The sequence below is a fragment of the Athene cunicularia genome, assembly GCF_003259725.1.
Source record: "Athene cunicularia isolate RWA chromosome 18 unlocalized genomic scaffold, athCun1 chr18_part1, whole genome shotgun sequence".
In the NCBI taxonomy this organism is placed as follows: Eukaryota; Metazoa; Chordata; class Aves; order Strigiformes; family Strigidae; genus Athene; species Athene cunicularia.
Window position 1 is genome coordinate 5,479,799 of NW_020799123.1, and position 16,384 is coordinate 5,496,182.

The 16,384-nt window shown below is 45.1% G+C and overlaps 1 protein-coding gene across 1 annotated transcript in view; it reads left to right on the plus strand.

Moving 5' to 3' along the window:
• The window catches only part of UBE2O (ubiquitin conjugating enzyme E2 O), a 31,034-nt gene that overhangs the window by 2,297 nt on the left and 12,353 nt on the right, over window positions 1–16,384 (plus strand). The window contains exons 2-11 of the mRNA XM_026860792.1: window positions 2,924–3,034; window positions 4,031–4,128; window positions 5,590–5,653; window positions 7,429–7,572; window positions 8,221–8,330; window positions 9,180–9,330; window positions 10,129–10,631; window positions 13,410–13,564; window positions 14,997–15,109; window positions 16,195–16,320. Coding sequence (XP_026716593.1) covers window positions 2,924–3,034; window positions 4,031–4,128; window positions 5,590–5,653; window positions 7,429–7,572; window positions 8,221–8,330; window positions 9,180–9,330; window positions 10,129–10,631; window positions 13,410–13,564; window positions 14,997–15,109; window positions 16,195–16,320 — 1,575 coding nt within the window. The remainder of the gene's footprint in view (window positions 1–2,923; window positions 3,035–4,030; window positions 4,129–5,589; window positions 5,654–7,428; window positions 7,573–8,220; window positions 8,331–9,179; window positions 9,331–10,128; window positions 10,632–13,409; window positions 13,565–14,996; window positions 15,110–16,194; window positions 16,321–16,384) is intronic.

A 16,384-nucleotide genomic window follows, 5' to 3' on the forward strand; every position in this document is an offset into this window, starting at 1 on the left:
GAGAGTAGAAGGATGGGAGGTAGAAGATATGGGGTTGTAGCCTGTGCTTCCGGAGCTGCTGTTGTCTCAGGTGGGAGTTTGCTGGTCTGCCTTAAAGCCTTGTCTGTGGGGAAGGAGGAGAGTCACTTCTCCATCAATTCACTGCTTAAATATTCAGTATCTCCAGTGTGGTGCATTCTGTCAGGGCACCAGAAGAAGCAGGAAGAAAGTCTGGGGAGTGCAGTTCATCTGGTATGAATGGGACTTGAACCCATCAACCCTTCTAACAAAGATCAGTCACTTCCCTTTTCCAGCTGGGTTGATGGGAACTGATTTTTCTAACAGAGCTGTGAAATGCCAGGTCACTTCATTTGGCCCCTCCTTTACTGGAAGCATCTAATGAACAGGATGGGACAGCTGTATTGGAGCAGGCTGGTGGGGAGCTGTGCTCTGGCTGTAGACCTGCCCTGGAAGATGAGACAAGTTGGCGACTTCTCGCTCCAGGACTGCATTGCTGAGCACTGCTATAATATCACGGAGTGATTCAGCAGAACCCTTCAGCCTGCAAATCTGCCTCCCCTGTTGCAGGCTAATGTTTCATTGACAGTGAAATAAATAAACTCATAATAAAAGTTCAGTGGCAGGTGAGGGAAGAAAGCTGTTACTCAACAGCCCTGTAGCTTCTGGGGCAGCTCACAACATTGATCTCTGCCTTCTTGACCACAGACAGTGCTCTCTGCTCACTCAGGCATTTTGCAACTGGAAGGAGAAGATAGCTGAGCTAAACCTGGTGCCCTTACCTGTGACTAATAGCACCCAACTGGTAGATGGGAGGCAGGCTTGTAGGGTGGTGCAGGCATCTTCTCTGGGGGAAACAGTCACTTAGAGAATGGGCAAAGGGTGTATGTCAGTTGCCTCGGTCCTGGTTTTATTACTTTTATTCTTTCACCATCAATAAAAGAGGGGGTCTAGGCCTAGAGACAAGATGATCCACAGAAACCACAGGTGTTGGATTGTATTATGTCTCAGCTGCTGTTGTGTTGGCTACTGATAAAGGAAAAATTAACTCTGAAATGTTCAGTGTAGTGCAAGGAATTTGTTTCTTGAAGGTTGTTTTTGTTCTGCGAAGCAATCTAAAATAGAGGGTCTGAACTGCAAAGCCTGGACAGGGGATGGACCGGGCATATTAAATTTAGCTTAATCTGTAGGAAAAACATGGGAGGTGGCTGTGCTTTCACCTGCAGAATCAGCAGATTTGGGCAGGTGCCGCTTTTGAGCAGGCCTTGTTCATCCTATGGCTTGAATCATGCTGGCAGCAATAGTTGTGAATCTGGTGTAGTTCTGACAAACCCTGTTCAGGTGAGAGTTACGGTACAGCTCTGCTGGGCTCTTTTCTGGCAGCCTGTGCAGGCTGCAAGCTATGTTAAGCTTTGCTGTCTGTCATGATGAAACTATAGCTGGGAAAGGCTTCTTTTGCTTCCCAGGCTTTCTAGAAAGAAATGAGAGTGATAGATGGAGCAGCTGGAAGGAATGAGCCCCTACTGCTTCAGGCTCTGCCAGCCTGGCTCTCCTAGCCCTCCTGGCAGTGCTGGCACAGCTAAGAGTGGGGCAGGACCCATTCTCCTTCCCGCCACCTCCTTGGGAGCCAGGAGGACTGTGGAGCACGGGGTTTGTGTGATGTGAGGATTTGCAGCAGGCAGGTGGAAAGCAAGCCAGCCAAATGGTCTGAGCAATCTGTCCAGGAATTATCCTGGACTGCGGGTGTCTGCAGGGTGTCTTTCTTTGTTCTAACTACCTGTCCCCAGGATGAGACTGGATGAGTTGAGGACCAGAAAACTCCTGAACTCCCAAAAGGGCTGCCTAGGGCTCCAATTGAAAGCCTTAAATAAATATTTAATGTGGTCGAAAGAACAGCATGTTTATAAGTGGACTAAGCAAACAAATCCGCTTCTTGCAGGCTATAAGCCCTTTGAGTGTTATGTTCAAGTCCTGTTGGAGCAGAGACCTTGATGTTTGAGATAAGGACAGCTTCAGAAGTTGCTGATACCAGGACATTTGTCATGCTGGCCCTCAGTCAGCTTTTATAATGGACTTGTGGTCTTTAATAAATAAGAGTATCGATTGTCCCAGCTGTCAGGAGGCCAGGGCAGCTGCTGCATTTGACAGTGTTTGGGTTAGCAGCCCTTCCTTGCAGGCCTTCACCATATGTGTGAGCAACATACATATTGTGTGCTCCCTGCCAAACTATCCCCAGAAGGCTCTTGACAGCATGCATTATTTTCTTGGGGACAAAAAAGATTAAAAAAAAAACAAAAACCAAAAAACTTTGTTAAAAAGGGAGAGAATGACAACCATCTCATAATTGGACCAACTGAAAATTGTCTTGCTTGAAACCTTGAAATCTGACTAAAGGTGCCATATTTTTTTTTTCATGGCAGCAAGTGAAGACCATTCATATTGTCCTACAATACAAAATCAAACTTTACGTGAGAAGTTAGATAGCTTTAAAGAATTCTCTTGTCTGGGATTGATGATTTACTCCTGCCTTTGACTCAGGGCAGTACCTGCAGGATTGTTCTATGGAGTTGGAGATCTGCTTGGTTGAGTAGACCAAGGAGACAGGCAGATTTTAAAACAAAGACTGAACACCTGACATAGTGTTGTTTTATTTGGTCAGATGCAGGAGTGTCTGGGCTATTGCTTTAGCAGCCACTGCAGATTTTAACTGGGAAGAAAACACTACAGGTCTTTAATAGTGATCTCACCTTCTGAGTTGTCTTAGGGTCATGTGAAATGCCCCTTCAGAATGAGGATGTGAAGGATAAGAGGAAGTTTAGTCTTGAAAGTTTCCTCATCTCTGCACTTGTGATTTGTACACAGAGCATGTATGTGTGTATGTAGTACCTTCCCTAGGTGATAAACCCTTTCTCTTCTGCATTTTCAGGACAGCCAGTGTGGAACTGTAATTGATGTCAACATAGAGTGTGCTGTGAAGCTGGTAGGAACCAACTGCATCCTCTACCCTGTCAACAGCAAAGACCTGCAACATATCTGGGTGAGAACGCAGCCAAAATACACTTGGGAGCCAGGGCTTGGTGGTTTGGAGGGATGCTGCTGTACTTTTAAGTAACACATGCATATCATACTGTGCAAGATGCATCTGCAGTTTGGTTTTATTTTAAACTTACTGCAAGCATCCTCCCTGGAAGAAGATGATACAGCATCGCCTCATCTTCCCATCTGTTCTGTGTTTCTGATCACATTGCTGAGACCAAATTGACTTTGAAGGGCTAGGTTGACATTAAATTGTGTGAAAACTTCACTGAGATGGGCTGGTATAGCAACCTGACTGGGGCAGCCTCATGGCAGTGGCACGAGCTTTTGAGCTGCTGTATTGTTTTTAAATAGGCTATAAAAATGGTGAGGTGAGTCAAGCATCTTTCTGTTGCACTGGAATGGTCTGAAACATACCTGGTTCTCCCTCTCGAGTGGGTGTGTGATTTCCAGAGATGAGGCAGGATAGGATTTTATCATTCTTTTTCCTCTGAGAAAAAAAAATAATTTGAGAGTAAAGAGCAGTGTGTCACAACCCTTCTAAAGAAACAGCCTGTGAAAAGGCAACAGGATACAAGTTTCTCTGGGATGGAGAATTAATAATAATCTCAGTGATTAAAAATGTAATATTTTTATTATTATAAATTAATAATTTAAAAATAAAAATAATCTCAGTGATTAAAAAATCAATTGTTAATATTAACTGAAGGCAAGTGTGAGTATGCCTCTACTTTGCAGAGCACCTCTTGAATGGAACAGGACATTTGACTTAAGATCTGAGGAAAAAAATCCCAGAGAAAGGCTGAGATGTAACTGGAGAACCCAGGCTGTGCTGACTGTCAAGCAAACTCTGTGTACATTAATTCCAGTTTAGTGAGATCTGCAGTTGCTGTCATAAATCCCTTTGAGATGCCTATCTAGTCTGCATTGTGTGAGAACTGACTTGATGGTTCAAAGTACAATATTGGTAAGGTTTTGCTTCCTGTTTTCTTCATAGCCTTTCATGTATGGTGACTACATAGCCTATGACTGCTGGCTGGGCAAGGTCTATGATTTGAAGAACCAGGTCATCCTCAAGCTTTCCAATGGAGCCAGGTACTTTTCTTTCTGTTGAAGACTGTCCCCTTGGCTTTCACAATCCTGATCTATTTTAGAACTAGAAACAGACTGGGCTTCATTCACATACTGACAAGTTATCTGCTTGTGTTATCTTCAGATGTAGAGTAAGAATACATCTTTCTCTGACACTGAGATTCATTATCACCCTCTGGAAAAGCTGTAGTCTGAAAGGTGACAATTTTTTTTCAATCCCAGCAGATCGGTGCTCCAGAACTCAAGGACATTGGTCTTTGAACAGTGCTTCTCCTCTGGAAAAGTAGCTGTTTAAGGTGGATGCTTATTCGAGACCTGTTCTCAGTAGGAGGGATTAACTTCACTGAGATGTAGGGAGGATTCTTACCTTAAAGGTCTGTGAAAGTGTAGAAACTTGCAGGCTAGTGTTACTAAAGATGAAAAAGCAGCCCAAGATTGAACAGTTTTGCTTTTTCCACTGTTACTTGTAACTGTATTGGGAATGTTTTTTCAGTAAAGACATAATCCAAAGTCATATCTCTAGAGAGAGATTTAGTTAGAGATATTGAAAGAAATAGCTGGTTAACTTATTTCTGCAAAGCCAGCAGCAGGATCTTAATTCTGTTCCTTGTGCATGTTGGACAGTTACTTGTGAGCTAAATCCTTATGAATTCACTACATTCACTCTGTTACTGAGGCCTGTGTTGTCCAACAAACTTTTTTTTATTGATGCAAGGGAAGGAAGGAACCAGTGGAGGGCCAAGAGGCTTATGGGCCTGGCAGCTGGGGAATGACCCATCTGTCTTGTAAATTGAGTGTTGACATTGATGTTTCAAAAAAACCCCACAATCTTGCAGCCAGTTCTGAATCTGAGAAGCAAGTAATGCAAAAGCTATAACAGATGATTGGTGGATGTGTCTGATTTTGATTGTTTCAGCATTCGGTTAGCCCAGGCTGGAAGGCTTACGCATATGTTAAACTGGGAGTGAAAAATAGCTACGCTTCTCTATCTGTATCGCCTGCAGTTACTGGTGCAATTTAAAACCTTGCTGGTTATCTGTTACCAGCTCATGCATAGCTACATAAAGCGAGGGAACTGTTTTCAAAATCTCTTCCTAATGAATCATTTTAAATCCCACCAGAACTCACTCTGGAAATGAAGTTATTACTGAAGCAAGTATATCCAGATTGCCTTTAGGTTCTAGCATTGGTGTGAATAACAAAGGGGATCTTCGCAGCAGACAAATCTTTGCAGAACCCTGCATATTACTTTTTTTTTTTTTACATGCTGAATGGAACCTTTAGATATGAGGCAGTGCATTTATAGCTTGTCTATAACCAGTTTTGCTCTGGACCTTAAAGGCTCAGTGACACACTCCTGAGCATATGGACAGACCCACTCAGGCAGTGTCAGTCAGTTTGGTGCAGTTTGCTTTGAGGTGGATGGCTCTGGAAATGCAACTGTGCCTCTTGTTTGTTTTCCAGGTGTTCTATGAGCACAGAAGATGGAGCCAAGCTGTATGACGTTTGTCCTCACGTCAGTGACTCGGTGAGCTTCTGGTTCTGAGAGTCTTTTTGATCGACTTAATTTTGTAAGCTTTTTGTGCGGGAGAGAGAGGGGAAAAATACAGGCATTTATTAATCCTAAAAATTAAACGATGCATCAGAGCTGAAAAACACTTCACTAGATCTTCACTTGAAGTGTGTAACAAGATGTTGCTTAAAGGTAACATTAGTAATGAGCAGGTTTTGAGGAGGGTATTACAATTAGTATATCCAACTGCTTTCTTTGCAGACAACTTGTGTAACATGCAGTCAGATGGCTGATGTCAAGGCAATTCACTGTCTGCTCATGATATCTGTACATGCTTGAAAAGGCTCTTACTCTATTTAATGCTTTCAAAATTGTTCCCCTCTGGAAAAAGGGCATATTGTTTAAAAGGTGTTCTGCACGTTTCCAGATCACGCAAAATACTCTCATTATTGTAGTCCATCCCTGAATGGAGACCTGCCACCATACTGGTATTTTCCAGTCATGTGGTGGGGAAGGTTTTGCTAGCTTTTGGGTAAAACAGGGTTCCCTGGGTGATAATGGGATCTAACCTCTCCCCTTCGAAGGCTGACAGTAGTTTGCTTGTTCTTCCAAACAGCATCCGTGGGGTCTTGCTGCACTCCCGGCAGCGGATTGGGAGCTGACTGAGAATGGCATGTAATTCTTAGGAATTAGCAATGCGGCCAGCACTTACCTTTCCCAGCCTTCAAAGCAAAGGTCCCCTTGATCTCAAACTGCACTTCTGTTAAAATTCGATGTCTGTTTTTTGAAGAGTAAATGGAATATCAGTTTAATTAGGATGTGCTGCCATGGTTGTCCTGTTCTGTACAGGAGTGGTCTCTTGCTAGATAGTCTCCAGTATCTTAGTTTCTGCTACTTTGGGTTGTGCAGTATGTTTTCTGCTTGTTAAATGGATGATGGATGTTGTAGCAGCATCCAGCTTCTGGTTACCCAATTTTGAGATACTTTTGTTTTGAGTCAAGCTGCCTTTAAAGTGTACCTAGTCCTCTGGAGAGTGTGGCTTGGTCTGAAACTTTGGAGATAACTGGAGTTATCTCCAGTGTTACTCTTGATCCCGTACTCGGAATTGCTGTGTTAGATACTTACCTGACTTAGATCTTGTAGCACTGTTCTTACCTTTTCTGACAAATTACAAGACTTGATACAGTTTTGTGCTCAGTATTTTATCTACTCCAAACTGCTCTGTCTGCCACCACATTCTGAATCTTCAGTTCATCAAGTCACTCTAAATATCAGTGGGAAAGAACTCTAGAGACCAGTTGTTGTTTACAGTCCTGTTTTGTCTTCAGAGAACAGTCATATTAACTAATTCACCTAAGACAGGAATAGTAATTACAAATGTAATTTGATGGACAAAAGAGTAAAGGCAGGCATCCTCTGACTGAAAGCTGTAAGTGCTTGAATTGGAATGTGGAAAAGGGATGGATGTCCTTGCCCAGGACTCAGCCCACCTTGGCTACCCTGTTACTGAGAACAATTGTGTGGAAATATGCATCTTTTGTTTCTTGCAAGTACCTTTGCTTCTCCCTCACTGAGTCATAGTCCTGTTTGGATGTGTGTCAGACCAGGTTGCTATAGGAACTGCTGGGATGACTTCAGGAAAGGAATAAGCTTTAGGAGATGGGCAACTTGTAGGCTTTACCTTTATGGTTAATCTTACTGATCATGAATGAGAGAAGAAAAATGCTGGAATCTTAAATCTTATGAGTCCTTTGTGCTGTTTTTTCCACCTCCCTCCCTTTCCCCCACAGGGTCTCTTCTTTGATGATTCATATGGCTTTTATCCTGGGCAAGTCCTCATTGGGCCTTCTAAAGTCTTCTCCAGTGTGCAGTGGCTCTCGGGTGTGAAGCCTGTTCTGAGTACAAAGAGCAAGTTCAGAGTGGTGGTGGAAGAGGTAAGGACTGACAAGCTGACACATGGCTACCTTCTGCACAGAACAGTCCCTGGCTGGCGTTTTGGAGCAGAGTCAGCTTGCCATGGTAACCTTCCAAGAGCAAATGCGCTGTGGCTGTGTTCTTCTGAGGTGTCAAATTTCTCATTGTGGACTGACAGAACTTTTGAGTATGGTTTGGCTTTTTCCTCCCAAGGGTCTCTGCCGGTGCCCTGTAAGGTGATGGTGTGCCAGTGCACTTACGAGGCCAGTACTGCTGATCATTAGGGTAGTAGCAGCACCTCTTCTATTGAAACTTAATGTTGTATACTACCCAAAAAGGGAGAAATGTTGCTGACTCTTTGCTGGGAGAGCAGCTCCAAGTCCATTAGCATGTCTCTGACATTGGACTGCTGATTTGCATGTACTGTAGCTTCCTTACCAGGCCAGATGTTGTCTGTCTCAAAGTTAAAAACTACAGAAGCCCTCAGTGTTGCCAAGAGCCATGCTGTGGGAGCACTGTAGTGATCCTGGATGTGGTGAAATTGCACTTGGCCATCTTAAATGATAGAAACAGGTTTGCTGCTTTCCTGTGTGTAAATGTTCAGATCCTAGACACTGGTCTAGGAAAGCCTCTGAAATTAAATTGCCTTTTCTCTTTTTACATTGTAGGTACAGGTGGTAGAACTAAAGGTTACTTGGATCACTAAAAGCTTCTGTCCTGGAGGTACTGACAGTGTGAGCCCTCCTCCATCAATAATCAGCCAGGAGAACCTGTCCAGGTGAGATCAGTTGAAAACCCCTCTTCACTCCCAGCACCCAGGGTCTGCACAGGCTTTGGCAAACATGCCTACCAGCTGATTAGACACAATGCTGCTGTTTCCAGTGGGCTTTTCTCCTTGTTGTATGCCTGTATATTCCAGAGCTTCAAAAATGTGACCAAATAACTTCCAAATTAGTTTAGCAGACACTAGAGTTACCAGCACAGGGGCTAGAATCCCACCAGTCCTCTCCAGGTACTCTCCAGCTGACAAGCACATAGAGGAAAGCAGTGTCTGTCAACAGCTTGCCTCTTTCCTTGTCCTTTCACTTGTATCTGCATCAAGGCTGCATCTTTTCACTGTGTGTCAGTAGGCGGCTGAGATGTCCTGCTCTGGACATAGACTGGTGCTGAGGGAGCAGCTGGTGCCCTCTGCAGGCTGCAGCTGCAAAAATGGGCTGGACAAAATTCAGAAAAGTCAGATGAGTAATGGCACATTGCAGTGTGATTCCTGCCTGGAGTTCATAAGCTAGAGGAGAGCAGCTCTCAGATGATGGCAAAAAAACCCAAAACAATGCCAACTTCAAATGTCTCTCGGCAGCTGTCTTTGGGAGGGGGAGCTAGAGGGAGAGGAGTGAGTGACTGGTGTCCTACCCAAACCCTTTGTGTCCCCACCCAGTCCCTGGTCTGATTCCTAGTCCTCCTTTAGAATTCTGAGCCTGGAAAAGATTTGGTGTGGTGTTAGCTTCTGCCACCCCACGAGAAGTGCTGTTGGCATGAGATCATGCCAGCCTTGTGTAAGGGCCCAGTTGCTGCTAGTGTCTGTTACTGCTTTTGCACTTTGTTCATGGCCATCCTCCTGTTCTGCCAGGGTAAAGCGTCTGGGGTGCTTCGACCATGCCCAAAGGCAGCTTGGGGAAAGGTGCCTCTATGTGTTCCCAGACAAAGTGGAACCTGCAAAAATCACCTGTGAATGCCCTGAGAGGAACTGTGTCCTGGGTGAAGGATCAGTTGCCAAAAAGGTGAGTTGAGGGGTCAGGGGAGGAGTTGACTTCTCTAAGAATTTCTGGTTGCTGTGACTTCTAAAGCAGAAACCTTTCTGGTAGTCATGTGGTCTGAAATGTGACTCCTGAAGTGGTGGTTGTAAAGAGGAATGGCTTGTTGTTGCCAGCAGCAAAGTCACCTTGTACAGCAGTCTGACTGCACTTGGTGAAGGATGCAGCTAATGCCACGAGAGAACATGAAGAGGACCTTGAACACAGAGGTGTCACCTTGCAGGGGTCAAGCTGTGTCAGAGCTGGTGTGCTCTGGCAGCGTACTGTTAGACACATGTCATTTTCATTAGCATGACCTCAGGTTTCTCATGGAGCTGAATTGTTCAGTTACATCCTTGCTACAGTGAGACATGAAAGAAGTCTTTGCTTCCTAGGCCAGATGAGTCATGCTATGGTTTTAAGTGCTGGCTGTAGAGCAGTGGTGTTCCTAGAATAACAGGATATCATCAGTGTGGATGTGACCTCCCTGCATATCTGCATCTGTTGCATAGATTAACTTGTGCAGCCTCTTGTGACTCTCCATAACAAAAAGTTCAGAACATGCTTAAAATAGCCTTAAGGAGCAAAGCTTGCTTTCCCTGGACTAGTCCAGTGCTGCTCCTGAGTAGAGCAGTGGTAAGGCGCTGGTTTGCAGAATACTCTGGTGCAGGTGAAATGTGTGTAGGCCCACGGGGTGCCATTTCCCTCTGTGTAGAATTCCCCAGGTGGGATGGCAGCTTGCTGAGTGTACAGACATATTGTCTGACTCAGGTTCACTTTCTCTAGGTGAGACGGCTACTGAAGAAGCAGATAGTGAAGATCATGTCATGCTCCCCGGAGTCTCAGGGCACTAGTGAAGCCCCTGACAAAGAGTCTGCTGCAGCTGCTGACCAAAAATCAGAAGATCTTAAGCCTGGATCAAAGTGTGAGCTGGATGACACTTCCAACAGTGCACAAAGTCCTGGGGAGAGAAAGGAGGAGCAGCCTGAAGAAACAGGGAAGGAGAAAGGGGGAGCAGCAGCACGACAGCAGCAACCTCCCTTTCTGCTCAAGGATGAAGGCTCATCTGACTACCGGCTTCAGTCCATGGAGCAAGATGCTGATGATGAGGCAGCTGATGACACTGATGACACTAGTTCTGTCACCTCTTCTGCTAGCTCCACTGCCTCGTCCCAGAGTGGCAGCGGCACTGGCCGCAAGAAGAGCATCCCTCTTTCCATCAAAAACTTGAAGCGGAAGCACAAGAAGAAGAAGACCAAGATTTCACGAGAGTTTAAGCCAGGAGACAGGTGAGTTGGATTTCCAAATCCAGGTATACTTGCTAATATCTCCCTTGTTGAAGGTCTCAGGTGTAAAGCACCCCCTCAGCTTGGCGGGGGGATGATGATGTGCCTTATGTTAGGACACTGCTTGGTAGTAACCAACAGCAGTTATCTTGTGGTGACTGCAGTGGCCTGTGTGAAATCAGCTTGGTCTCAGTCCAGCTTCTGATGAAACTGGGGCCACGTGATGTGACACCGATGCTATTCTGTTTTAACTATGCCTCGGGGCTTCGACAGAGTATCTCTGCTGTGCTAGACTCTGTATGCAGAGAAAGAGACAGGTGAATAAAGATCATACAGCTTAAACATGACACTAATTGGTTACCTCATTGGCAGCTTCTGCAGAGAGGCCGAGGATAGGCCCTGCTAGCAGGAATGGACAGCTTATCCTCAGAGAGCTGTCTCCAGATCAGCACGGAGGTCTGTGCTGGCAGAAGTTCATGCTGCAGTGGTCTCCATTATCCTTACGCTGCTCTGGAAAGAGATCTGCAACTTTTGCCAGCAGCATACTTTTTATTGGTTTGTCTAATGAACAAAATGCACTTCCTATGAGCCCTGAAGGAATTGATTTAAGCTTAGAGGAGGGAACGTGGCATGTGTCCGCCCATTTCTAGATAAAACTGGATCTCAGCAGCTTTTACCTTTTAACTTGAGAATGTTTAAACTATTTTCAGGGGATACAAAGACATATGACAACTGGGTACCTTGTCTTGCTGGCTTCCCATGGCTACTTATTTGTATACAGATCCTGCATCAGAAATGAACTAGTACAAGATAACTGTGAGAATCCTCCCAGGAAAGTGACATTATCAACATTCAAGAGATCCAGCAGTTTGCAATAAACTTCATTCACATTTTGTTTAGGTGTTTTAGCTTTGCCTGTATAAAGGAGAGCTGTTCATTTAGTCCTCATGGGTTTTGGAGAAATTGAATTTGAAGGTCACAAACCTCACCAGAGCAGTATTCAAGTGAAAGAAAAAATGGGAGTGTGAGATAGAGTTCTTGGGAACTAATTCTTGCTTCACTTCTCACTTCTCAGCCCCCTGCTGAGTGCCTCTACTTCACTAAAGGTTTTAAGGAGAATTTGTCTGGTAAACCTGATAGCTTTCTGCGCCATACAGGCAGTGGGGAGAAATCTCTGTGATTCACAGCAAGAGATTCCCGTGCTGGATCTGGGCATCTCTGTACAAGGAAATGCAGAGATCAGATGTTGGGACACTTTGCAGAGATGGCCATGTCACAGAATAGTAGAGGCTTTTTCAGCACAGAATGTCAAACCCCAGCTGATACTTCAAAGGGCATATGTGACAGCTGGTCACAGCTCAGTATGAGGGGTCTTCACTGTTTGAATATTCAGACAAAGCTGGTGAGACCATCAGTAGGTGTGCTGCCAACACTGCTGAGAAATGCAAAGTAGACGGGCTTGCTGCAGTTAAGTCGCCAGATCTCATGTGTCAGCTCATGGGCATCTCTGACTGCAGGGGGCCAACTCAGCATGTGGCGTTACCATCGTTTAGTGACCTGCTGCAGCTCTCTGGACAGCATGCAGACCTCTTGTTATTTTTTAGTGAGGATATACAGGGACTTTTGTTAATGTCAAGTGGTGATTTTTTGTTTGTGGAGCCACATAAACTGCACTGCAGACAGGACTGACGTTTCCTTGGGTGGCCTTCCTTTCCATTCTCTTATCCTCAGCTGCACATGCTCCCCCTTCCCTCAAGAAACAGTCTGTTGGCATGTCACCTACCACACTTGAACTCGTACAGATTTTCTTCTCTGACAATTTCTGCTGTTGAGTGCTGGCTAATATGACTTCTTCATATTAGTTCCTAAAAAATATCTCTTGACATTCATAAGAATAGTGCTGGAGGAAGACAGTTGTATTTGCCTATTCTATCTTCTTTATGGTTTGACTGGAAACCAACATAAATGCAGCACTTGTGTTATGTCTGGAAGGTCTGGCCAGCAAAATAAAGACAAAATTTAAAATCGGCATGGAATTCAATTTGTTCCGTACTGTAGGAGACATGAAAATGTTGGAGGGCTCATTAGAAGAGCCTGTCTAGCTAGTCTGTAGCTCTGCTCCTCCTGCCCCCAAGCAGCTTGTCTCTTCACACAACTCTGTCAGGCTTCTACAGTGAAGTACCAGCATGTGGTCCATTGTTGCATGTTTGGGTTTCATTTCTGACCTGCAGAGACACATATGTATGTTTGAACAGCTGGGAAGGAGACTTGTCTCTCTTAAACAAAATCCTTTTGCTTTACTGACATTCAGTGTTGTCTCTTTTTTTCTTTTCCTTTCTGGAAGGGCTGAGGTGGATGCTTCTTTCTTTCCTTTCCAGTCCCATGCTCCTCTAGTTTTAAAGACTCCTTAGAGCTGCCAGACTAGACGGTATGAAGCTCCTGTCATGCCTCTGTCAGGGGTAGAAAGTGGGTGCTGGTAGATGTTAATTTGCTCCACTAGGAATAAAAGTGAGCTCAGCATCGCCTCCCTGGAAAGTCGTCCTGCAACATAGACTTGCAGCAATGTGACGTCTGCAGTGATTGAGAAACTGTCACAGCGAAGCCTGCTGTGTAGCTGCTTCCACCGGGACTAGATGGAGTTTCCTGACTTGCTTTCCAGCCTGCTGATGTGTACCTTTGTGTTGCTGAGATCCATCTTGATTCTTGATGTCGGCAGCATCATGTTCTGGTTACGCTCATGTGTGTTCCCTCTGGTAACTCATTGCCTTTCTGTGTTCCCAGAGTTGCTGTAGAAGTGGTGACCACGATGACTTCAGCTGATGTTATGTGGCAGGATGGCACCGTGGAGACAAACATTCGCTCCAACGAGCTGATTCCAGTCCATCATCTGGACAACAACGAGTTCTGCCCTGGGGATTTTGTGGTGGACAAAAGAGGTATTGGGTGTCAAAACAACACTCTCCTCAGGGAACAAATGTGCTCTTAATTGCAAAGTATTCTTCAATCTGGATCTCCTAATGTACATTGTAGCCCACTTTAGGGCAGCTCTTAGTAGTACTCACCTGAGGTAGGCTCAAGAGCCTAACAGGGGACAGACAGTAATTCAGCTGACTTAACATAAATATCAGCAGATAACCATTATTTAAATACTAAAGTTGAACTATGACAACATGTAAGATGTGGAAGGAATAAGGGCCAAGGAACAAAGTTAAGATTCTCTTCCTTGAAAGTGCACATGGCTCTGAGCTCTCGGCAGAATGAGGAGAGAAATGAAAAGCTCACCTCAGCTTGTCTATCATGACCCTCTTTCTTTTCTCAGAGGGTTTTGGGATCCAGAGGCATCTTCTGCATCCCTTTCCTTTCACCTGCACCCAATTGGTTTGGTGATGCTTGTGAGGGTCATGGTATAAGTTCAAGGAGACTTACAGCTTTTGGATATGAAATACTGATCCACACCATCTGGCTCTCAGCTCCTCCTTTTCTTGCAGGGGTAGTCTCTGAACAGTGGGGAGCACAAGATACTGTCAGGTTGGGAAGAGGAAAAGCTGGCTTAGCAAAAAAATATGCTGTGTTGCATGGCCATTTCTGATGAGTAATAGTCTGACCGGTTTTGTGAGTTAAGTGTAGTTTGTGGAAACAAGTTATCAGCTCCACTATTCTAGTTTGGCCTTTTGAAATCTGTATTTCTCTCTATCAAACGTGCTCTCCAAACAGGCTGGGATGCCCATGGTTTCTTGTGTCCCCCTGCTAAGGATGCCAGGAGGTGGATCCTTGTCAGCCAGATAAATCTGGAAGATGTCTGGATACCAGTGTGCTGGCTGACAGCCCAGCCCTGGAGAGGTGGTCCAGGCCCAGCTTTGATGCTGTTGGATCCCTGGTGCATGCATACACACACATATACCTTCCTGCATCCTGCCCTTCTTCCACCTCTGTCCAGTCCATTTTTCCAGAGGAGCAGAACTGTTGTGGGGGTGGCATGTTTCTAGATGGCAGGACTTCTCCCAGGGAGGTCTTGGCCAGTCTGTCCAGAAACTCTGGCAGTCTTGGTGCAGAGCTAATTTAGAGAGCAGAGCACTAAGGTGACAGCATGTTTTCTCTTGGTGATAGAGCTCAAAAATGGTCCAAAATGAATGGCAGAGTCCTATGCAGTATTATCTTACTTTATCATTACTCCATGCTCCATTAAAATGCAACTTGTTAGCTGAGTGCAATTTTGACTGTGTAGGAAGAACTGTTTTTCCTCATGCCATTCACAAATGGAAGGTTTCAGCCATGAGAGCTTGGGAACCGACAGCCTCAGTTGCTATGCAAAGTCTGTGCTCCTCCACTTAACTTATCTATTTTCTTCCCTACCACTGCGACCAAAAGCTCAGAGCTCCCAGGACCCCGGGTTATACGGAGTCGTGCAGTCTGGTGACCATATAGGCCGTACCTGTGTGGTGAAGTGGTTCAAGTTGAAATCCAGCGGAGATGACGTGGAGGTAAGTGCAGGAGCCAGTGCCTGTTGAAACCAGCTAAGAGAAAACAGCACAAGCTTCACAGATAAACACAGATAAGCCTGAGGGTCAGCTCTTTAGTGGAGTTTGTCCTTGAGGACGGGAACAGCCATGTGCTTTTGGGCCTGGGAGGCTTAGCTAGAGGTGATGTCGCTTCATATTTGTTTATGCCTGCAAGGCAGCAAAGACCAAGCAGAAGGTTTACATCCCATAGTCAACATCAGGCTCTGGTATGGATCAAGATTTTTGCTGAAAGTCATCACAGACAGTTAATTTCTTGAGTTCAGTTTAAGAATTTTTCATTCCCATGTCTTTGCTAGTTCATGGAAAGAGAATCAGTCTGTGACATGTTGCCTCTGCCAGGCACTGTTGCCTATAGTCAGCCCTAATATCTTTTTCCTGGAGCTTGTAGGAACACTGTATTCTGTCACCTTGATAGCCTATGGTCTGGTTGGAGGTGAGAGGGGGACTTGAACCACTCAAATCTGGTGCACTGCTTTCTGCCCTGGGATGGGGAGACTGCATTGTCATAACTGAGCAGGGCCCTTTACATCCAGAAGTGGAACATCAGTCTGGCATAGGGTTGTGCTCTGCTTTACCCTTTTCTCATTATCTGTTGGCCCCTACCTCTCATCCTCCAGCAGAAATCAAAGGAAAGATGTTTCCCATTAATTGATAAGTTTTTTGTCAGATATTTCCTGTTGCCTTGGATTGTTTCAAAAGTAAACTCTAACCCTGTAAACCCCAGTGAACTGCTTTGAGAAATCTGGGTGTTCAGAAGGGAATAGAATGTTGTTCTTGCATATCTTGTGATGTGGTGATACTGAACCTGAAGAAAAGGTGAGGGTGAGCAGATGAGACAGAATATCTGCTTCCTTTCATTGTTGTGCCTTGATTGATGTGCTACAGGATGAGGTGACAAGAAGGGACATTAGCAGCTCCTTGCAGGCGGCTGGAGCAACTGAAAATTGACAAAATACAACACTAAGTACTTTCAAGTATTGAAGGTGTGCTCTGAAGGTCTGTGCAGCACCCTGGGGCTGACCTGTTGCCTTCTGTCTCCTATGCAGCTGATTGGGGAGGAGGAGGATGTGAGCGTGTATGACATTGCTGATCATCCAGACTTTCGCTTCCGCACTACTGACATTGTGATTCGCATTGGCAACTCGGATGGAGCCACAGCTAAGGAGGATGAGGTAGGCTCTGGGCACAGTTGTGACTGCATTGTCACCAGGTATTAGTGGAGACAATTGAGAGTCA